Source organism: Corvus moneduloides, chromosome 5 (genome assembly GCF_009650955.1).
Source record: "Corvus moneduloides isolate bCorMon1 chromosome 5, bCorMon1.pri, whole genome shotgun sequence".
Classification (NCBI taxonomy): domain Eukaryota; kingdom Metazoa; phylum Chordata; class Aves; order Passeriformes; family Corvidae; genus Corvus; species Corvus moneduloides.
Window position 1 is genome coordinate 47,704,160 of NC_045480.1, and position 22,814 is coordinate 47,726,973.

Below are 22,814 nucleotides of genomic sequence, written 5' to 3' on the forward strand. Positions count from 1 at the left end.
CCCCCAGGCCATTATACACCTCTCTAATGAAATTGTTGCAAAAATAGATGAAAGTAATGCTTTACTTTTTTAATCTTTTCTAAATCTCTATTTGGAAATACATCTCTCTTTTTCATCTTTTTTTCCCCTTCCTTTTCCCTTAAATTCACTGAAAATTACTTTAGCAGGTCTATCAGCTTGGAGACTCCCATTTGAGTGTTTTAACTGAAATAACCTGAGAAATGATTGATCGTTAAAGAAAGATGGCAACAGTCACCCAAGAACAAAGCATGGGAGTAATTCACTGGTTTCCCTGGAGTCAGAATTGGTCTATTAATATAAACAATCTGAAACATCCCAACAAAAATATAATGAAATATAAGGCAGCGTTTGTTTGTTGTTGGTGTTTTTTTGCTTTGCCTGCATTTTAGAGAGCTGACGAGAGTAAGATCGCTACATACCATATACAGCTGTGTACATCTTCTAAGGCTTTAGTAGTTGTGACATCAATAACAAGTAATTAGCATCCATAGACTTGAGTGGATTACCAGAACTATGGAAAAAACAGAACCTTTAGACACTAAAAACATTATTTGAACAAGTTGTTTAAAATCTCAAACTCTTATATACAATAAAGTAATACTGAGATTTTCAGATATTTACATGACAATAATTTGGAACATTTTATTTGATAAAACAGTTGAGTATACAGCAGTCTCACATAAGAAAGTTAACAGAAGTTCATTTTAGAGTACCCCAATGAGTTTAGCATTACAAAAAATACTATTTATTTTAATCTCAGAGCAAGAGTTATCTACAAATCTATAACTTATAATTATCTAGAAACTAAAAGAATGTTCCTTTTTGCTGAGGTTGATGCTAGGATTATGTGCTTTACAAGTGCAAGACTCTTATGGAATTAATTAGCTGCTGGTAATGTCAGCAACCTTATGTTTGTAACTTTATGCAGGAGTTGTTTCTATTTTGTTCAGATACTGGGTTTTAGCATATCTAGGAGAGATGTTGGTTCTTAATTACCCTTCTTATTACCTTTGTATTTCTCAAACAAATCCTCCTTTGGATTTGTAGCTTTTCTGCAGGATAAAAAGGCCTCATACTGTAAATTAGATGTCAAATTCTCTTGAAGTGCTGGATAACTATTGAAATTATTGAAGGAAATGGAAGAAGAGGTAGCAGTTCCTTAGGGATCATCACATTTGTGAAACATTTTAGAACAATAGGTAGTGAGAGACACTTCCTGTTTCCATATTTTTCTCATTTTCTACTGAGGGAGATAACTTGAGTTCCAAGTTACTGGCAGATGTTCCAAGATGACGGTGAGATGGGTTGGCTCAGATCAGGCTAATGATGAGGATATTACCACAGAGGCTTAAATACTGTGTAGTGCATGGTGAAAAAAAATTTTTAGAGTCTGCTGCTGTCTGATGTGCTGTCTGGTTGTTCTCCTTTTTATTTTGTGGGTTAGAGGACCTAACTGGGTGAATGATTTAGGAAAAATAAAGGTACATCAACAGAAGGCGTACAGTTAATACTCATGAACTGGAATATTATAATGTTTTGCCTGTATTAATGTAGGTGTGAAATGTTCTAAATCCCCTGTAATTCAATCCACCTACAAAATTAAAATGCTGAGGCAAAACTGTGCAAAAGGAAATGACCAGGAAGTGATGACAAGTGTAAAACAAACAGGAGAGCAAGGGGCACATGAGCAAGCAGAAGGGGGAAATACCAAACGGGGTGAGGGAGGAGAGGGACCAAAGCAGTGTCCATGGTGAAGCTGCACCGCTGAACCTGGTGTTCACAGAAAGGCTTGGCTGTAAGCGAGTGAGTGGGTGCTGGGCAGTGGCCATGGCAAATGCAGACCTCAGTGTGAAAATTGTGATCAAAGAGAGAGACCAGTGGGGTGAAACGGAGCAGTGCAGAGCTGGGCTGAGGAATCAGATGAATGAGTGATCCCCTCCATAGTGTAGGGCTAGGGGAAGAATAAAAATCATGTAAAAATGTTCAGGGAGAACAGAAATGCTGAAAATTATATTTGTCTAGTACTGAGGGAATCTATTGGAAATATCCATAACTATACTGAAGTGCAAATTACTTGACCCTTGGTCTGTTTCACACAGGGAGAACAGGACCTGACGACAGGTGAGATTTGATGGAATGGCGTATTTTTCAATAGTAACACAGCACATATTAAGTTGGTACTTCTAAAAATCAGCAGATAGAGAAAACTTCCTTTGGCCAAGGAAGTGCCCAAAGCATTATTTTGTATTTTTAAATGCCTAGAAAAGTTCCTGAAGAGGCAAATAAATTCTCTAGCGTGCCAGAATTTAGAGAGGGTAAGTGACATACCATGAATAATTATAAAGCTCTAACCTAGACATTAGTTCTGGAAAAAAATTATTTTAAAGCTTTATGTAGAGATTGATTAATCATGAACACTGGAATAAGAATTAATGCTTAATGGCATAAGTTTACAGAAAATACGTTCTCTCAAGGTAAACTTGAAAAATAAAATATGTAAGCGAAACTTAATCTCTGAGAAACTTGTGTGGAGCTGTACAGCTTTTTATCTGGCAGAAGGACCATCTAGAGTTAACATTAATCCCAAACCATCAACATGCACAACACAGGCTCTTTTCAAACGCCACAGCAAACTGAGTGAGTGCATTGCACTATTATCAATGTGTGGCTCGGACAGGGTGATGGATCACCAGTGTGCCAGAACTGAGTCACCTTTGGGAGTTGGTTAATTTTCAAAAGCAAAAAAAATAAACTATGAAAGGCAAGGACTCCTATTCTTCATGTCCAGCTGTGCTTCAGCTCTCTCCAGGGAGAAGGCAGTGGCTGTTGGACACAGAGCTGTGTGGACTGGAGCAAGGTGTGGTGAGAGTCACCACTGGACACTGGTGTTGTGAACTGCTAGGTCCCACTGACTGCCCTCCAACCACATGGCTGGTAATGGTCTTAAAATACAGCCTTTTATCTTGAACCATTAAAAAAACAGTCTCTCTGTTTTGGGCATCTTCAGGTTACTGCTTTGCAAATTGTAGGAAATCTGAGCAAAACATTTTTGTCTGTTGGAAAGAAGTTGCCAACAAACCTGCTACCGGAAAATATCTACTTCCATTTTTTAAAATTTTCTAAATTTCAATCTTGCACTTTTTCTTCCCCTTGTGACTGCATTCTTTTAAACCAATATTCTACAGGATGGGTCCACTGTCAGGAAATAGTGGAAACATTTAAAAAAATAGTTGTGAAATATGAACTTAAAACACTTTTTTCAAAGTTAAAAATCATCCAAGCAGGGAAAGTTTATTTACCATCACTCATCTACTAAATCAAATATTTGCAATAAATTGTTTTGAAACAATGAAGAAATCTTTTATTCTTTGAGGAAATTACTAATCAAGTCAAATTCAGTAATGAATGAATATGGTTAGCTCTAAACATCTTTTTCCTTCTGTATTTTGACATGCCTTTAAGTATTTAAAAAGCTGAACCATCCTCTGTATTTGTCAGCTGTTAGTGATACTTAGACGGCATCATGGAGGCTTGAGGCATTTGTTTTCCCCCTTTAATCAAGCTATGCATAGTAACATATCAGTGAATTATTTGCAGGCAAAAAAACTTGATCATATTAAACATGTATTGAGTGGGAAGGCATTACATATTTAAATAGAAGATGAGGATAGGTAGGATATAAGATACGGTAGGATATGAATTTGCTATTTTAAATAAGGCAAGAGAAACTTTGCCCAGACAAGGATCCACTTTTATGTGTGTTACATATTTAAGCTACATCCCTAAGAGATATGCTATCTAAAATCAAGGGACACAGTTACAACATTCATATTCCCACCTTCAGGTATCCCAGGAGTCTGATTTTTTTCATTGTAACTAAAGGTGACCAGGCACACTTGGAAGTCCATGTCTTTCAGATATTGCAGGCTCAGTATTTAAAAACAGAAGCAGCAGCAAACCTCTTGACCAAGTAGTTATGCATAACATACTTATCTAAACCTGTATTTAATGTGAGTACTGAACTGTGAGTACTGAATTGTTCAATTTTTCAACCTCAGTCATTTTTTTAAAAAAATAAATGTTTTTAAGTTGAATATTCCCGAAGTAGGTGGTTAGAGAACAGCCCTGGGCAGGGAGGAGAGTTACATGGGGAGAGCTATCCCAGGGCACTCATCTGTGGAGATAACAAACTGAAAGGCAGTCTCAAAATAATACTTTTCACTTCTACAGTGCCTTTAATCTGAAAATCAAAAAGCACTCTGCAGAGTCCATGCAGTCGCTGGGTTGCAGTCACTTCTGGCTATTCCTTTGAGAGGCTTTTCAGCTGCTGTCTGTCCTCAGAGCTGGTCTGTCAGTCCTAGCCTGGTACCTCCCCAGCAGCAGTCCTGTGCAAATCAGTGCACCGTTCAGAAAAAGAAAATTGAGAAATAAACACTGCATAGGAATGAGCTTCACATTCACCAAACCAGGGCAGTCCAGAATTATGGACACTGCAACAAACACCCACAAACCCAAAACAAAACAAAGAAACCCACGAAGCCTGGAACAGAATTGGTTTTAAGTGCTGCACAATACACAACTGCAGAGCCAGACAGAAACATGGACTACTTTGAGAACTTTTAGCCAGGGTAAAAAAGAGGTTTCTCTTGATATGTGGTGAATCTCATTGCAAAAAGAATTTAAATCAGTCCTTAATCTTGCTACAGTGCTTTTCTTTTTTTCTTTTCATTTTTTTCTCCTCTTTCTTGTCTTCTTTTCCCTTGGTGATGTTTCCTTTCTGAAGACCATATAAAGCAGGACACAACAAAAGCATTTGCTTCCCTGGCCTTTTGAGAGGAATTATATTTAAATCCAGTCTTTCCAATATCTGGGAGATAATGAGCTTGTGTGCTGCTTCCTTTTAGCCAGTTCTTTGCTGTTCTGAGGACTTCATGATTCACCATCACTGTGTACACAAGGAAAAGAAAAAAACACCAGTGTCACACTGTTGGGTTAATTGTCTCAGAAGGAAATAATATGCAAGACTATCTCTAGAGTTCATGAGAAGGTGTTACCAGAAAATAAATCTGTCACTCATGCAATGGATGAACCAATGCTGGCAGCAAGGGCTGCTCTGATTCCTGTCTGATGGTTTGTGGCAGCCCAGCACAGCCTTTCTCCTGCTCCTGGCCCTCTTTCCACAGCTGAGGATAACTTTGGAATTTTTGGTTTACATCTGACCTCATAACAGGTGCGTTTTCTCTTTGTCCCACTGGTTTCTGCCCAAGTGGCTTGCTCCCTAGCACTTCCTTAATAACGTTTGGCTCATGCCAATGTTAAAAATGTGACATCTTATATTGGCTGATTTGATTTCAGTCAGCAGGGATAACATCAAGGTTTTAAACCACCTCTGAAGCTAAAAGGGCCACTTGTAATATTTTACAGGTTTTCTTAAGTCTCTTGCCAAATTGAGGCACATCCTGGGAATGCAGTACTTCTTTGTGTACCGACTTAGCAGCCACCCAAAACATTTCTCCACAAGAAGGAGTCATCCTTTCTCAGACAGAAAGACTAGGAGGGTACCCAGCAGCACCCAAGATAAGCCAAACCTCTTAGGTGATAAAGCTTATGGGCATTGCTTGTACTCCACACCCTCAAATGACCCATGCTGTGAAGGGGACAGGCTGCATTTCTTTTTCTGGGAAAGTAAAGGTCCCTGGAGCAGAGATTGGTCTCTACCCCCTTGTGCACCACAGAAGATCATCCCTCACCTGCCGACCCTGCACCCACTGCCTGCTCCCTCCTGCATGCATGGGATGGGAGCCCTGGCCCAGGGCAGCTGGAGAGGCTTTGCAATTCTGTGCTCAGGCACAATCAGGATTCTAGCACTAGGTTTCAAAGGCAAGAGTTTTTATTTCAAATATGTCTTTTGAAAATTGTATGTAAATTTTGAATATGTGCATATACGTATGTTTGTAACTTAGCCTACAAAGCCAAGGTAGGGGACCCCACCTCCCAGGGAGCCCAGGCTATCGTATCTTGCCTCCTGTGCACAAACGTGCAGCCTTGATGCTCATGAGTACACATTTTGCCATAATCATAGCTTTGTTTCATTTTACTTCTTAGTCTTTCACTTTCCTTGCTCAAAAGAGCTGCTGAAAATGTCTATTTATCTGTATGTAATTATCTTTCTGACATTATTTATTCATCTAAGAATTTGGTTGGGAAAAGCAGCAGATCTTGGATTGACAAGATTCAATTGGAAATAAATAGGAAGCAATTTTTTGTTTGTTTACCCAGAAATCCCACCACTTCAAATATCTTTCCACATGGAAATGAAGCATATTTCAAAATTTCACATTAAATTAAATTTGAAGTAGCCTTGGGGTAAGGGAAACACTCAACTTAGAAATATTTTACCGCCACACCATTCTGTTCTTTAAACTTTCAAAAATTTTTATATTAAAAATTCACTTAATCTGAAGAGCAGTTTTGGAACAACTTTAATTCTGGAAATGTCAAAGTGTCATTATTGAAATGTTTTGTCTCATATGTTTTCAAAATTATATCAAAATCATTCATAGTTCAAGACATTTGGGTCTTGATGAACTCCCCCTCAGCATCCTTGTGAAGCAAAAAAATACCATCTCTGTTCAGTGTACCCTCAAGATGTTTCCCATACTGAAATATCAATAAAATCTAAAAAAGAAATTACCTTAATTTTAGAAGAATTTTGCCCAAACAAAGCAGTCTTTCAGAATCTTAAATGGAATCTAATATTCTTGCACTTTGTGTTCAACTAATATCCTTTGTATGAGCAGCTCTGAATGTTTTAGAGATAAATCTCCTATTTTTATTTGCATTTGTTTGCCTTTCAACAATTTAAGGGCATAAATTTCTCTAATCTAGTCTGATTCTAAGATACCATTCACAAGAAAATTTGCTTAAATAATCTGTGTGCCTTTGCTCTGACTGAAGCATACTTATCTGAACAGGGTTGCTTTTTTGTATCAAGGCTTAAGCCTCACTGTAGTGCTCTAAAATAATTCTGTTTTACAGGTGGGGAGCTTGAGGTAGGGTGTAGCTCGAAGATGCCTTTTGATAGCCAGGAGCAAAACCCCCTTCTTCTGATGGGCTTAATGCAAATCCAGTACAAAAACTCCTTTAACAAGGATGGTATTTAAAATGTCAGCTCAAGCTGGTAGGTCATGATGATTTTTTTCCCTTAAAATGAATTGTTAAAGATTTTGAAAGTCAGCAATGCTAAGGGTGGTGTTGTGTAGTATGACTTCTGCTGGTGTTAGCCTATGGCTCAAGCATTCTTTGTCCTATACTCCCTGCTATAGTCAGTGGTAGGCTCAGCAAATCTGCTTTTAGAGAACTGCTGTGCAGCTGCCTCTCCTTAACAATTTTCCCCCCTCTGAGTTATCATCTAGTGGCAGGAAGGGAAGACCCAGATGGCTAACAAATCCAGGATATTTTCCAGTTTCTAAGGGTAAAATTAATGTGCTTGCTTTCATCTGGAACCTAGGAACTAAGCCTCTTTTTTTCAAACAGAACTGAACTACAACAACAACGATTTCACTTGCAACAGATGTAAAAAGAAACCTTTTAAATACAAGTGGCTGTGGGTGACAAGCCCCATCCAAAGGTTCCTCTGAAACTGCAACTTTGGAGCAACTGAGTAGCAAACTCTGCAGCAGTGGTGATTTAACATCCCTATTTTACTCCTGAGAAAGGAAACTCAGAAAAGAGGATTGGAATATTATGACAAGTCTGCAGTGGGAGGTGAAATTCTGCCAGAGTGGCATGTTCAGCTGAATTCTCTGATGCCATGGGAAGCAGAAGACCTAGGTCGTCTCCCTGCTCCTGGCCTTGCCTGATTGCATCACTGCTTCTGCTGCACCAGGGATTTTCTTGGCACACAGGATGGCTTGTTTGTTATCATAACCTGGCACAGAGCAGCTGCTTTGCCCACTCCTCAAAATGCAGCTGCAACACAAGGGTGCAGGCAAGGGCAACGTACAGCCTCTTGTTTCCAGCTGGAACTAGAATTTTTAATTAGGGAAAATTGCGAGGGGTTTAGGAGTTCTGGGCAAAATCCTGAGGAAACCAACCAGAAAGATTTTAAATTTACAAGCTGTCAGGATTGCGGTTTTGCATCCCACTGGGATCTCTGCTTGGACTATCAACTAGTGCCAGCTCTGGGGGAGTGCTGCAGGGGGGCACCAGGAAGGTCCTTCGTGGTTCTCATTCTTGTTTTTTTCTTGGAGTCAGACAAGTCCCTGTCTGTCAGGTCACAGCTCCAGCCAAAACATCTGGTAGTGCTTCCCAAGAACCTATAGGCACCAGGTGGCAGAGGGGAACTGGGTGCCTGTGGTGAAGAGTGCCAAGGAAGCTATGCTGAATGCTTGTATTAACACCTTGGGAAACTGTGATTAAAGTCTGATCAGTGAGTGAAACTCCATCTGTGCAATCTGGCTGTCTGTCTTTCACCACTTTGTAAGGCATAAGATTATTTAGAAGTGCAGTTTACAGGAAGAGACCTGTTTAGAAATAAGCGTGTCAAGCCTTTAGTTTAAGTTGAAGTCAAGGTCCCTATATATAAAAATTTTAAAACTTAGATTGACCAAAGAATAATTCTATAATTACTTACAAAAAAATTAGATTATTTTTTAATGACATTGACAATATTTCTTCAAATAATATAATGAATTAATGTACCTCGGGTTGGCAATTGATTCTTTTTCTTCTTCTCTTACAGTAGGCAAACATTCACAGTCACCTGGAAAAGGGTAAGAAACAAGACTATAGTTACACTTGGCAGTTGTTCTACATTTATTTAAAAAATGTATCAACTTTTATCATGCAGTCACTCTAGAATAATGATCTGCAGATGCACTTCTGCACCCTTTTATCTGCACAGTCCCCATAGCATAAATCTTACATCTCCTTCCCTTTGGTAGGTGTTGCCATAATTTATTTATTACATATATTCCAGTTGTCTATGTACACCTATACAAATCAGCTACTTTCGAGGACTGTCATCTACACACTGCCACAGGGAGGGTTGTTTGCTCATCTTCCACTGCTGGCAGTTGCACCTATGCTTTATAGTCCTGCTGGGAATTTGGGGCTGGAGTTTAGGGAACGCTAACACACACACACACAAAAAAAGTATGTAAAATATTTGTTTCCTTCTCTCCACAAAATTTTAAACTATATTTTACACCACTTTTTTCCCATGCAATACACTTAATGCCTCTCTTTCACTACTGCCACTTAGCACATGTTTTCTACAAGAGCTTACAGACCGCGAAGGTCAAAACCCCATCATGTGGAGCACTGTGCTAATGCAAAGAAATGCTCCAAAGAGCTTTATGTCCTGAAAAACAAAGCATGCCTAGTAGGTCAGGCAAATGAGCCATTTGGATAGAAGGCAAGGGACCAGGAATGAAAAAAATACCAGTGTTTCAGCATTTCCTGGCCAGTGAAAAGCTGTTCATCGTTCCAAATCAGGCCTTGGATAACTCATGGCTTACCAACAACCTGCAACTTCTTGAGGACAATGAAGACCCCTTAGAGATTTTGACTGGGGAATTCACCTGGGAGAAAAATGGGGGGTAAAATGCAAGATACTTAGAAGTAACTGAGAAGGGAGCTGAAGATGCAGCTGCTGGTAGTTACTGTATGTTCTAATTGCTCCATGGGCTGATAGCTTTGCAAGGGAGGGGAAGGACATATTCAGAGGTTCCTGGCAGCAATTTTAAATAAATGGTGGTCTGAACTATGAGCAAATACATATTTCTTCTACAATGCCTCAATGTGGAGCACAAAACTGTAGAAATTCTGGAGACTGAAAGGACTAGATAATTCAGAGAAACCAGTATTTAGCATTAAAAATATGTATTTAAAAATACAAATAACATTCACAGCTATAAGTGTGTTTAATAGAAATGTCTACTGAAAACTGAAAACATTTCTGAGTTTCCATCACATATTAAAAATAAACTCCCACACAAACTAAAATACTCCTCTGAAAAATTCTATCCCTGACATTTGTTCAGTTATTTTAGTAGGAGGGAGTCAAGAGCGCAACTAAAAATGTTGTAGGAAAAGCAGTGATATGCATACAAAACACCTTCCATTGATTTCCTATACATGGGATCTACGTCAGCAGGCAAGAGAGGGAGGATGGAGTAGAGGGGTTACCGTGTACCATTTTTGTTCATGCTGTTCATCCATTTATCAAGCTCTTCCATTTCTATCTCCATAACAGAGGGCGTGTCTTCTTCAAAAATAGGACTTGAGAGAAGAGAGGGGGCAAAAAACCATTACACAAAATGCTTAATTCAAACAATTTACAATGTAGTGATTTTGTATGACTCTCTTATAATTCCAGACACATGTATTAGCTGTGGAAAGCCATCCTAGCCTAGTAATCTGAGAAGATGTCAGCCCAGTGGGTGTAAACCTAGGGGCCACAAACAGACGCGAGGGAGCGGCGCTGAGATGCCAGTCCTGGGCAGAGGTAGGGCCAGCTGAGACATAACACGCAGAGGGACTCAGATAGTGCAGCCAGGGGCATGCCAGAGCACAGGGTCACTGCAGCTTCTTGAAAACTCTCCCTGCTGTAAATAGAAAACTAAAAAAAAAATTTGTTCCTGCCCTCCTGGAACACGTGACAGAAGTGCCATTGCTCCAGTGTTAAAAGCTGAAGGCCTAAAGTTTCATCATATCTGTGACTGACATGTGCAGTGACTTCAAAAGGAAAGGTCAGGAGTGGAGTAGCTGCATTTATTTAAATGTCTCTGCTTAGCTCCCTTTTGCTTATCATTCCTGCAGTCATATGATAGAAAAAATATTTTTAGCAAGAAAACCTTTTTTTTTTCTCGTAGAGCCAATTCATGAACTTTCAGCATTGATTAGCAAGATGGAGCTCAGTAAAAGGTACCAATAAAAATTATCACTCTGATATGAGCCATGCAGCTTCTGTCTTGTTTTCCAAGCAGCTAAGGCATTGCTCCTGGGGCAGCCAGGCAAGCCTTTTTGCCTCACCTCTGAGTAAGAAGACAAACTTGAAAAATAGGGGAGCAAGACACAGAGCTTGTTCTAAATTGTAAAAGCCTGTGATGAGCCTGGGAACTGATCCCCTTAGCTCATGGGGCACCTTGTACCTCTTGCGGCTGGTGGAGCAGGAGGTGCCTAAGAGCAGGCGTAGCAAGGGCTGTGGGTGTCTGTGGAGCAGCCCTTGCCTCAGTCACCACTAAGTCTTGTTCTCCTGCTCTAGTCTTAAACCTTCAGCCGGGTACTGAAGTCACACTTTAGCCACCTGTTGAGATAGCTAGTTCAATTGATGGCAAAAGGCAATGATGTTTAGTGTACAGCTAAATTAAAAGAGATAGTGAAGGAGACAAAGGTTAGAGTAAAAGAATTTTTTTTAAAAAAAGAATGGTATTCATAAAATTTACCTTTTCACATTTTCACTTCCCAGCTCATCTGGAAAAGAGGAGAATTGGTGTTCATAATTCTGCATGATATATACTCCATTGTATTTACAAGGTCCAGACTGCAAGCCTTGAATAGGGTCAAGTAAAATAGGTTGCATTTTCAAAAGGCATAAAAACTAAATTGCAGATGAAAGACAAAGCATCTTATCCTGTTTGTAATTTTCAGAGGACCCCATTATTTCGAATCTAAAAGCAGCTCGTTATTAGCTCAGCCACACTAGGAGGAAGCCCAGTGTTGGTGTTGCAGTGGGCAGGACAGGGCAGATGCACACTTCCCTCAGCAAAACAGATGTGCTGAGGGAAATGGTATCCTGAAAAGGAACCACCTCTGAAAAAAAATTGTTTACTGGAAGCATTGGGACATTTTGCTACAGATTACACTCAGGCAATCCAGCTCTGTCTGGAGACTCTGGGAGCCACTCATGGGGAGAAGGGTGGGGAGGAGTTGGACTGCATGGCAGATTTGATCTTAGGCAAATGAAGCTGAACTAGCCAGATGTCAAAAGGGATCCAATGCTACTTGTGACTCCAAGACAAAGTAAAGATGGGGAAAGCAATGGTGTCACAGACATAATTCTGATAAATATCTTTACCTCCAGGAATCAAGTGACTGAAAAACCTGTCTTAAATCACCTTATTTTTAATTCATTGTTGCCAGTGGGTGATACCTCCCAGTTGTTCTAGCACATTCCCAGACTGCAGAGCCACCCCAGAACCACAGAGCCATCTGCCCCAGCCTTGACCTTGAGGATGCTCAAAATTCCAGGTCCAAGCAGTTGGCACGGGGCATGAGATCCCAGGATCGTGTTCCTGAAAGGCACCACATTTCCTAACCCTCTGAAGAGTGTACCTGCATTTCAATCATCCAGAAACAAGCAGACAACTGGGTGTCTGGTTGCAAATTCAGATTTTGTTAGAGGGAAACCCAGTGATCAGGCAAATGCAGCCTAAAAATGCCCTGAAAACTTGACTTAAAATCTGTGTTGAATGTGTTGCACTGTCTGCAGGCTGATGAGCTTAGAGCTGCACTCTGACCATGTAGAGACACTGATATGACTATTTCAGGATTTCACTTACCAACTATGTGGTTTTAATATGACACCTCACTTTGTTTTCTTGTGGCCTGACACTCCAAGTTACCAATTCCTTTGTTAACAGATAATGGCACCTTCCTGAAGCATTGCTCACCCTACTGCAGCACCCAGGCAGTCTGACCTAGCTCATTTGCTGTGATGTCTTCATAGCAGCCACCAACCTATGAAATCAGGATCCCTTAAAATTGTTCCTTAAAATGGTTTTGCTTGTTCTTATTTTGTTGAAGCTCCAAGCAGCTTTACCTTGTGGGCACTATGGGCTATAGAAGCATTAATTTCACCTTGCGTAAAGTTGTTGAGCAGAAAGACAGAACAAGCATTTGCAGCCACAGTTACATCCCTGAGCATTCTCAGCATTTCCAGGAGCCAGAGATTGGTGCCAGGGCTCCCATGGGTGTGGCAGCATGAGCAGGAATTGCCAAGAAGCAGAAGTAGCTCCTGCCCAAGGAGAGGTCCATGACCAGGTACTGCTGGCTGGGGAGGATCCCTCTCTTACTTGTCAAATGTGCAACTACAATCAGAGAAGGGCATTCTAAATGTGGCATCCCATGCCTCAAAATAATGTTCTGTTAATGTTGAACACATCCTGAAAATAGCCTTTTGATGCACAAGAAGACAAATATACCTTGCTTAGACTTTTTCCTTTTATGATGCATTACAAAAAATATGATCAAGAAGATCAGCAGGACCAGCAACACCACAGGGACAACATATATCAAGATAGACTGTTCTGCTGCTTCTAGGCTGTCCTCATCATTCACAGCATTCAGTTCAGTACTTGGAGAACTCTGTGTTTCAAAGCTGCTTTCAGTAGTGCTTGCTGTTACAAGTACTGGCTCATGGTCATCCACAGTCGAAGGACCCGTAGCAGGAAGGTGTGTTGTTGTAAAAGTGGGTAATATCACCAATCCGTCTCCTGATCCATCGGTTCCAGGGCCTGCCAAATATATGAGGACAACTTAACATTTTATGGGTTTCATTAGTACTATCAGTGAGTCACAGTGTACAGCTTTAGTATTTACTTCCCATTTGATGTATTAAAAAAAAAAACCAAAACACCAGATGCCCCATACACACAGATTTGAAGTCTTGAGCATCGGATGTAAAATTAGATCTCAAATTTGTCACAAAATCTTACAAGTCATGACCACGTTCTTCAGCTGACTTTTACTGGGACACGTCAGCATGTGTCATCTATCTGCACAGAGCTGCCTTGCACAAACAGACTTATTTTCCTGCAGGTTGGCAATCGGTCTTGCTCTCATGTGAAATTATTCTACTTCTCAGTAAACCACACCAGCCTGTTTTGTGTCTCAGTCTTGGTACATTCATCCCTCCCCTTACCCAAGGAGTTAGGTACTGCCTTCAGGGAGACCATTATCCCTGGTTCACCAATTTCTTTGGTTCACTCATCTCCCTGTTTCTGTGCCTTTCTCAAATCTGTTAAATTTGTCTTACTGTGAAAAACAGAATTGACGAAAGGAAGTCTGAAGGATGCAAAAGCTGCTGCCTTCCACTTCCGCATGGACCAGAAGAGGTGGTAGTAACATGGGGACTTTACTGCATACAGGTCCAATTAGCTGTTCCTCTGTCTGATCCTACAGGCTGGCTGAAGGAGTGTGTGGCAAAGCATCAGTGCTGAGTATTCCCCGTAAGTGCTAAGAGTGGGGGTTTTGAGCTCTGATCTCGGTTCTGGTTTCACTTTTCATGCATTTTGCAAGAAGAATGGCTAAAATTGGCTGTTGGTAATAGTGACACAAGTGCTTTTTGTGTGTCTAGGTAAGAGTCTATTGACTGTCATAGAGTTTAAAAGCTTAAAAGAAGTACAGCAAATTCTGGGCTGATAGAGTATTCTATACTGACACCAAAAATCCTGTTGTAGCCAAAAGTGCAAGAATCAGTCTTTAGATAAATTACAACAGCAAAACCTTCAATAATTTTCTTGGCATGAAATTAAACTATGGGTATTCTGTGTTATCTGCCCTTTCCGATACAATGCCGGCACAGTGCATATCTCATTTTATGCAATAAAGCAGGATGGGATTTCATGACTTTTGCAATTACATGTTTCTCCTCGTTCTTGTAAAGTGCTGGGCAGCCAGAGTTTCCACTAGAGTTAGCAAGAGCTTAAGGTTTTCAGCACCTCAGTGCTGGCATTTCCAATCTCACAGGACTGGAACCAAAAGTACTTAGCATTTTAAATGCTTTTGTAAACACATTAATCTTCATAATGGCCCTGAGAGATGAGCAGTTATCATCTCCATTTTACAAATGAGAAATCAGAAGGACAGGGATGCTGTCCTTCTCAGGGATGCCAAGTGAGAGAGAAAAACTGGGATTAGAGCGCTATCTCTTGCTTAATCCACTCTGCAGCATCTCCTCTCCCACCAGATTTGTCTCAAAGAGGAGATGAGTATTTCATGAGACTGTATTCAAGGAAACCCAATTTCAGATGAATAAAATGATTTGAGTGTGACAGCAGTGTTTTATCTATATTTTTATGCTGCACATATCACACAGGCATCTGATTGTTTCATCCTTTCCTGAAAACTAGGAAAGAATTTGAATACTTAATGTAATACTGTGAAGGTCACCAGACTCTGCACCACAGTAGGACAATGAAAATGATATCTCTTCTGTGGCAAAGCACTTTGTATCAATAGTCTCTCTTCTGTATTCAGTATTTCAGTCAAGAGCAAAACACTCTCTGCCTCCCTTGCAGGTAATGACCCCTAGGTGTGTGCTGCTCCATGCCTTCCCGTGATCTGCTGGCTGTCCTTAATCTTATCGCAGAGGCCAGGAGGAAGAGCTCCTCTCCCGTATTAGTTTGGCCGTTTGACTTTTCTTTTCCAAGGTAGTTTGTAGTTCCCAGTGCCTGCAGCCACTCCATTTCAATTGCTGTTGTACAGCGCGGCGAGGCAGCACTAGCGATGTCTGTGCTGCAGACTGTGGCATGATGGACTGTGCCACAGGCAGAGCTGATGGGCCACTGCAGCCTCACTGAGCCTCTTCAATGACATTGTTTCATTTTCCTCCTCTAGCCATCGCCCTTGAAACCTATTGCCTGCCACATTTGATATATCAAGAGGGACAAGCCTGTTGCTTAAAATAGGGAAAGGGTGTGGAGAAAATACCTTACTTTTCATTTACTCGTAGAGCTAAAATGGATTTTTCAAATGTCTAAAGCATGGTGTGGCTTTAAAGCAAAGCAAACAGTCACACCTCATTAACTGCAGTGATAAACTTTCAGCTGCAGAGTATGCTGTGCTTGATTTCTGAGAGAGACTTTTCCAGTATCTCTGCTACTTTGCCTGGTTTTGAACTATGAAACAGACTTCAAATCATTTGTCTCTGTGTGAAATAGAATTACCTTTTCTAGTCTCTAGGCAAAGAAAATGGCAAATCACAGAGAATGACCTTGCTGCATATTTTTGACATATTTTTGTTCACTTTGCATAATTCCAGGGACAAAACGGCATCTCTCTGGGAACACCATTTCCTCTTACAGAGATCTTTTCTCTGACTGAATTAAATACATCTTTCAGCAGAAGGGTAGCCAATTGCACAGTGTTCTTGCAAGGATATTGCTCTTATTTCCTGCATTTTACCTGCTGCCCCAACACATCCCGCTCCCCCATCCCCTCTGAGGAGCAGAGTTCGGCCTCAAGGGATGCCTCACCTGTCACCCAGCAGTTGTTCTCACTCTCAGGCCACCCACACATCACCCTTTTTACACAGTAGGAAAGCACAGCCTGCACCTGTGTTGGCCCAGTGGCTTGCACCAGGGAAGGATTTGTGCCTCCAGTCCAGCAGGGAGTGTCGGGCTCAGGCTTCCTGGTGCAGCTGTAGTGCTTGCCAGAGCTACCCACCCAGGCCACATGAGACACACGTGATTGACCTCAAGATAGTTGCTATTTTTCATAGTGTTTCAATTTAAAGTGCTCAGAATAGCAAGTGGGCTGTGTTGCAGCTGGCCCCAGTGGCTGTTTTGTGGGGTGAATTAAAGCTGGGCATTACAAGGTTTGGAGCAGGGCAGAAGAGCATCTGAAAATTGGAGATTTTGTGAGGTGCTGTTCATACATTTTCTCCACGCCAGATTTGCAGTGATAATGCGTACCATGAAATGTCTTGTCAGCTGTGCTGTGGTTTCATCTTGCAGAGATCTACTAGCTCCCTGCAAATGGGAATCTGACTACAATACAGCATGACATTCAGGACGGAAAAGCAAGGCCAGTGGAGTGCAACAAAGAGCAAGTCACACGTGACCATAGAGATATCTCCTTGACTTTGCAAAGCCTGTGCCCTTTCTCCTGTTGAGCTCAGCCTCATGCTGTTGGCTACAGTCCAACATCCATATTCATCTCTCTGCACATCTTGTCCAAGGAGCAAATGCTCATACAACAACCACATCAGCTTCACCTTTGTCTGGACCACCTGGGGCATGAATGCTGGTGACTTCTTCCCATGTTAAGGGAAGTGGATGGGAACACACCACAGCTTCAGCCCAGCCTGTATTGCCACTTCCCATGCTTTCAAGAGCAGAAGGGAGAGGGGCTGGCATGCAGCTGCATCCCATCCTGATGGGAAGGTGGACACAGCTGGAACTGGAAGCTAAAAAGCTGGAGGTGGAAGGCAGGAAGTTCTCAGGTTTCCACAACTGAGATATTAGAGGATCTGGTACTCAAGGAACCAAAATGCTTGAGCAAGCATTAGCAGCATCTCATAAAAGGTCCAATTAACAGTTCTTACAAATTATGAAAAAGCTATGTCCCTGTATGCAGATACCACAGTATAAGGTATTACTCAATATTTTCTACTTTAAAAATATGCTTAGGTCACTGATGGACTTTGCTTGAGTTTTGGAGGTGCTCCTAAACCTGCTTTTCATGGGAGACAGAGGCAGTTGAACATACCAACAGATTGGAGTCCAAAAAATGACATCTCAATCAAACAACATTTCTGTTGTTGCAGCATTTCTTCCTCTGAGGTTTGTGCTGCAGCACACAGAGGTGGTGATATGGGCTTCCTGATGAAGTAAGCAGGCAAACAGGTTTCTGAATTCACTTGGATGCAAGGCAAAGGAAAATAGCACAGGAAAATAGCTGGCAGTCAGCACATTCAGTTCTGTTGTAGAAGCATTGGTCTCTCTGCTGCCTTGCCATCAGACTCAAAGACTGGGCTCTCTCAAGGGAATTTTCCAAATTACACTATAGTGCCTACGGACAGAATAAAAAGCAATGAGATAGAGAAAAAGCGAGAGCTATGTCACTGGGATAGCCAGGCTTACTAGTTTGAAAGGAAAATTTTTGTTTCTCCAGACTTTACCATAAGCTATAAAAATGCAGTGAAAGGAAGGCTCATGGGCAGGTGACAGAACAAGGCTATAAAGCTGGAATAAAGTTACCATATCCTATATCATTCTGCTCCATACACACCTTGCTTTGGTGGTACAGTCATACCACTCCACATGGTCTGTATGATTCTCTCATGTATTGCTTGGCTCGTCCCTGCACTGTTCCTCTCCCCACATTTCAGGTTGCTGTAAGAAGGGCTGTTCCTTTCCATGGCCAGGGCTTGCCCAGCTGCCTGTTGTGGCAGGTCTTGCCTGTCAGTCTGGCTGGAAGAGGAATCCTTAAAAGCCTGCAGGCTAGCTGTTGGGAGCATAAGTTCCTCTGATGAGGGAGCACAAGCATTTCAGGGTGGCTAATCTGTAGACAAGATCCTATTAAAACGAGGTGCTTAGAAAGCGTTATCTAGGTATAACCTGAGAGAGGAAACAACTGTTTAAGCTCATTTATACAAGATGGAAACTGCTTTTCCTCTCTGTATTTCTATCCAGCTGAAGTGCTGCATTAACAGCCAGTGTTGCAAATTTAGTCACATCTTAGAGTCCAACTGTGAATCTGTAGTCTCATTTCTCACCCCCAATACTAAAGGCTTTCCAGACCAATTTGTGCATTTAGTTGCTTCTACTTAATCTGATGGCCTTCTAGCTCTGCATCTGTGATACCCGTGTGACCTCACTGTGATGCAAATCTCTCTGCTCCTTGCTCTCAGGAGGACCCTGAAATTAAAGATTCAAAAGCTCCAGAGGCTTTCCAGCTATAGTAAAATCTCTTGAGGGAAAAGAGACTGGTGTCATTGACTGAAAATTAGTATACAATCTTGCTGATGTAAATGAGAGATTTTCTGAAATGTCCCTGAAGCACTTGAATAAAACAGTGATGGTTCATGTGTGTGGATAAAAGGGAGGAATAGTAGTAAATACATAGGAGAAATCGATGTGTTCAGTAGAAAGGATTTTTCGTCTGCTTTTTAGGACACTGCACTTTGGAAAGAGAAAGTGTAGCAAATCCTCTCTGTAATTCCTTACATTGTTGCTGTGCTAGAAAATTTTAAAAGGTGACTGTAACGGGTTCAAATCCATTCTCAGTTCATTATTCAGGGAGGGAACAGGTCAAAACTACTGCTCCCTTAGAGACCTTGGCTTTGTAGGGGAGGCAGCCTAAAAGGCACTTCTCTGCCAAGGACAGAGTTGCTGTCTGTGCTCAGGGTACAAGCTGCTGAATATCTGGATCTCTGATAGTAGTGTTTCTTTGAATGACAATTCAAAACAATAGCACAGAGACACAGACAAAATAAAGCACTACCTGCAACTATCCCAGCTCTTCCACTTGGAGATCTTACATGTTTTACTGATCCTCTCCCTCACACATTTTCTTGCTCCCTATTTCAGACCACTGATGCTGCAATTTTCCATGTGTTTCACCGAACACAGTGCAAGATAGCATGGCCTGGGAAATGACTGGAGGGTCAGAGTCTGTTCCTATAAGCTGTAGTAAGGTTCTTAATGCTTGTTACTAGGGTCAGCACACACACCTAGGTAGGTCTTCAGGGCTGCTGCAAGGCTGAGCTCTGGGTCTACAATAGGGGTGATGCCCTACACTGTTACCTGTAGGGCTTCCTGACTGCATTAAAGCAAGGGGAAGGGAACTGGTGCAAACCCCAACATCCCCTCAGTAAGGAGCTGGGAGAAGGCCAGCACCCACAGCTGAGACCTCAGGAATGCTCTCAGAGATACTGGATTAGAGTGATTGTAGCGTAGCAGGAAGAAAACCATCCATAAATCATAATCCAAATGGCAAGGCTAGGCTTTTACGAGGCTCTGGCATGGTATGGGAACAGGACTTATAAAGACTTTAATCTGTCTGTGCTGCAAGATTTAATCATACTCTGTTTGCCTATTTTGTGAATGGTCTCTAGACAGTAGACCACTTAAAAGGTGAAGACTATGTCTGGCAGAGGGTAAAAAAAGCTCCCTTAAAGGTCCTGCCCTGTTGATCTGTGAGCAAGGAAGAGTGAGAGCAAAGGAACTCCCTGGGAAGCTGCTCTCAGCAGAGGGGTTCCTGACCCACCAGTGCCAGTGGGGTACGTAAGTCCTACATAAACTTTCCCCCCAGCAGTTTAATTTCACCCCCAAGGCCCAAGTTCACAACTTCCCTGTCCCATCCTTGCAGTCAGAGTACGCCCCCAGGTACATTTTGAGGGTGGTTGCATAAGCAAAAGCCACCTTTGTATGGGGTGCTCTCCTCCCCTTCCCCTGTGACTGTGGATTGGCTCTGTAGAGTCAGAGATGACAAGGCTTGGGGAGGGCTCTGGCAGGACTGAGTCACTCCCAAAGAGGAACCCTTCCAAAATCAACCAGAATTTAAAGGTGGACCTACTGATAGGAAGGCTCTGAAGGCAGTGGGGAGTGGGTTGGGGCACCTGGCATGTGACATCTGCCTGGTGCTTCCTGCAGCCTCTAATGCCCATTGCAGAGAAGGGCAGCGGGGCACCGAAGCTGAGGAGCCCCGGGACTAAGGCGTCCCCCCCCCACGGGGGCATGGTGATGAAATAGTAGCTCTCAGTACCCTGCACACGAGCTAAGGAAGCAGGAGCCTGATCACTCTGCATTGCCTTCATTGTACTCCTCCCTTTCCCTGGGACCTCTGTTTTGCTCTGCCCCATGGCAGGATTTTTGTTCCCCTGACCGCTTTGATTCTGAGCTACATTCAATGCTCGCAGCATATTTTCCTTAAGTGTCTGCAATGCAGCAGGGCTGTAGTAACACAGCCAAACCCAAACCATTTTATACCTCGCTTAGCTCGCTCTTACAGCTAAGCAAGTCTCCTAAGCGCAAGCAGCTCAACAGCATGCCAGGAGCCTGCAGCCCAGCTCTACACCCTGCTTATAGTACTGCTTTTCAGGGGAAAAGCGTCCACACCAAACCGATTCCAGCAGTGCATTTTAGGACATTAAGAACAGTCCAGTGATATCTGAGAGTGACCATCTTCTTTCCCCGCCTTCTGTAGAGCTCCCGCTCGCTGCAGCAGCAGGGAGGCAGCAAATACTTCTAGTCCGTACCGAGGCACTTTGGCAGGGATTTCTTTGACACCGAAAGGCATGTAGCACCACCTTGGCAAGGTTTCACTCCAAGAGCTGCCTGTCATGTTCGGTCGCTGGCTGCCAAAATGCCAGTGCAACCAATGACCCCGGCAAGCAGGAGAGAGCCTCTACAACGACACCCCAGCGCCTCAGCATTTTGTCACAAGTGGCTTCTCCACTCATGGTTCTTCCCTTCAGAGGGTCAGGACCTAAGTCCATGGTGCCGGCCACTTTGTTCTGCAGCTGAGAATTCAAAATATTTGCCTCCGGAACCGACTGTTCCTTTGTTAAACCAGTTTCAGTGCACCGGGACTGCGGAAATCGGCAGTCACCTTTTGAATGGAAGCAGTGCTCTGCCTTTAACTTTGCTATTAAACACTGATGGTATGGGTGTGGAGTTTAAAAAGTTCAACAAATAACTAAAATTAGAAGCAAAATGCCTGATAGGTCAACATGGAAACTCCGGTTCTCTACACACCTGCAATTTAGGAAATGTAGGAATTGTAGGATTTGTTTGCTGCTGTTCGGGGATAGGTCTGAGGAAAAAATAAGTCAAAGCTTTGAAAACGACAGGCAACTGAAAACAGAGAGAGTAAACACAGCAAAAAGCAGCAGAGAGCAAGTCCCCACAGATCTCCTCCCAGTGCTCAGTTTGGAGGGTGTTGCCCTCCAACTTGGTCCTATTGCTGCAGGCAAGACACGCGGTCCCACCTCGGCAGGCGAAAGGCGCTTTCTTACTCACCATCGCCGGCAGATCCTCCAGCCAGCGCCAGGGCAGAGAGCAGGGAAATGAGAGCGGCGCTCCGCATGCTGCCCCGGCAGCGCTGCCACCTGAGGGGCACTCAGGCAGGCTCCCTGCTGCACCCGAACATCTACATTTCCTGCTTCCTGCCGGGGAGCATCTGAGCTGCATTTCTTCAGGAGATGGACTCTCTTTGATGGGTTCTAGGAAGTGATGTAATTCCGTCTGGGCCTGTCAAGCGAGCAATGATTGCAAAAGAAAGCAGAAGAAAAAAAAAAACCAGAAGTTGCTCTTCAGGCACGCACTTGGCTGAAGCACCTTTATGCTGTAGGTGAGGGAGCTCCCACTCTCTTCTCCTTTCACTCCTGACTTTACTACCTTCTATCTTCATCTACACACAGTGCCACAGATCATACAAATACCAATCAGACACAAAACTTCATGTATGTATGTTACCAGGAAGGGTTTAGGTCATTTTTCAGGGTGGTTGAGCAAGAAAATTTCAATAGTGCGTCCCCTCTTGCCTTGGTTTTCAAGCTGTAATTCTCCCCCCATTCAGCTGGGAGACTGCATGCACTTACAGTCCCAAAAGGCAACCCCCAAGTGGGCTGTCTTCAGCAAATGGGATGAATGGCTGGCTCTCTTAGCAGTCTGAAACTGAGTATTCTGGGCTGGCTTGTGCTGAGGAAGAGGAAAAAGAAGAAAACCACATCAGTTTCTGTTATGAGCAGGTGGCTTAGCTAGAAAGTGCTTAGACACCAGTGTGATGATGGCTGTAGATGACAGGGGACAGAAGGTTTCAATTCCCACCAGGAGGCAGGGCCTGGCATGGGGGTCCACAGGGCCATGGTTGATGGAGGTGGCAAGGGGCAGGTAATCTTGCCTCCCTTCCTCACTCCTGCTGATTTTCGCTTCCCCTTGGCTGTCTCTGTCTGGGTGAGCAGACCTTAGCTGTTGCCCCCCCCAAACACTGCCCTGTCCTCTGTTCCCACCACCCCATCACTCTCCACCATTTAGAAACATGTGAGGGCTGGCCAGGGG

At 42.7% G+C, this 22,814-nt stretch overlaps 1 protein-coding gene across 3 annotated transcripts; it reads right to left on the minus strand.

The window, feature by feature from the left end:
* Positions 1-4,730: 4,730 nt before the first annotated feature.
* On the minus strand, positions 4,731-21,989 carry TMEM154 (transmembrane protein 154). 3 transcript variants are annotated; one of them, XM_032109634.1, is made up of 7 exons: positions 21,774-21,986; positions 17,518-17,820; positions 13,230-13,541; positions 11,472-11,499; positions 10,220-10,305; positions 8,725-8,785; positions 4,731-4,966 (listed from the first exon to the last, which is right to left on the minus strand). In XM_032109634.1, the coding sequence occupies exons 2-7, from the start codon at positions 17,576-17,578 to the stop codon at positions 4,951-4,953; spliced, it is 564 nt and encodes a 187-aa protein (XP_031965525.1). In that variant the 5' UTR covers positions 17,579-17,820; positions 21,774-21,986; the 3' UTR covers positions 4,731-4,950. The 3 variants fall into 3 exon arrangements, with proteins under 3 accessions (XP_031965525.1, XP_031965524.1, XP_031965526.1); XM_032109633.1 differs by lacking the exon at positions 17,518-17,820 and having other exon boundaries at positions 21,774-21,984; XM_032109635.1 differs by lacking the exons at positions 13,230-13,541; positions 17,518-17,820 and having other exon boundaries at positions 4,859-4,966; positions 21,774-21,989.
* Positions 21,990-22,814: the final 825 nt, after the last annotated feature.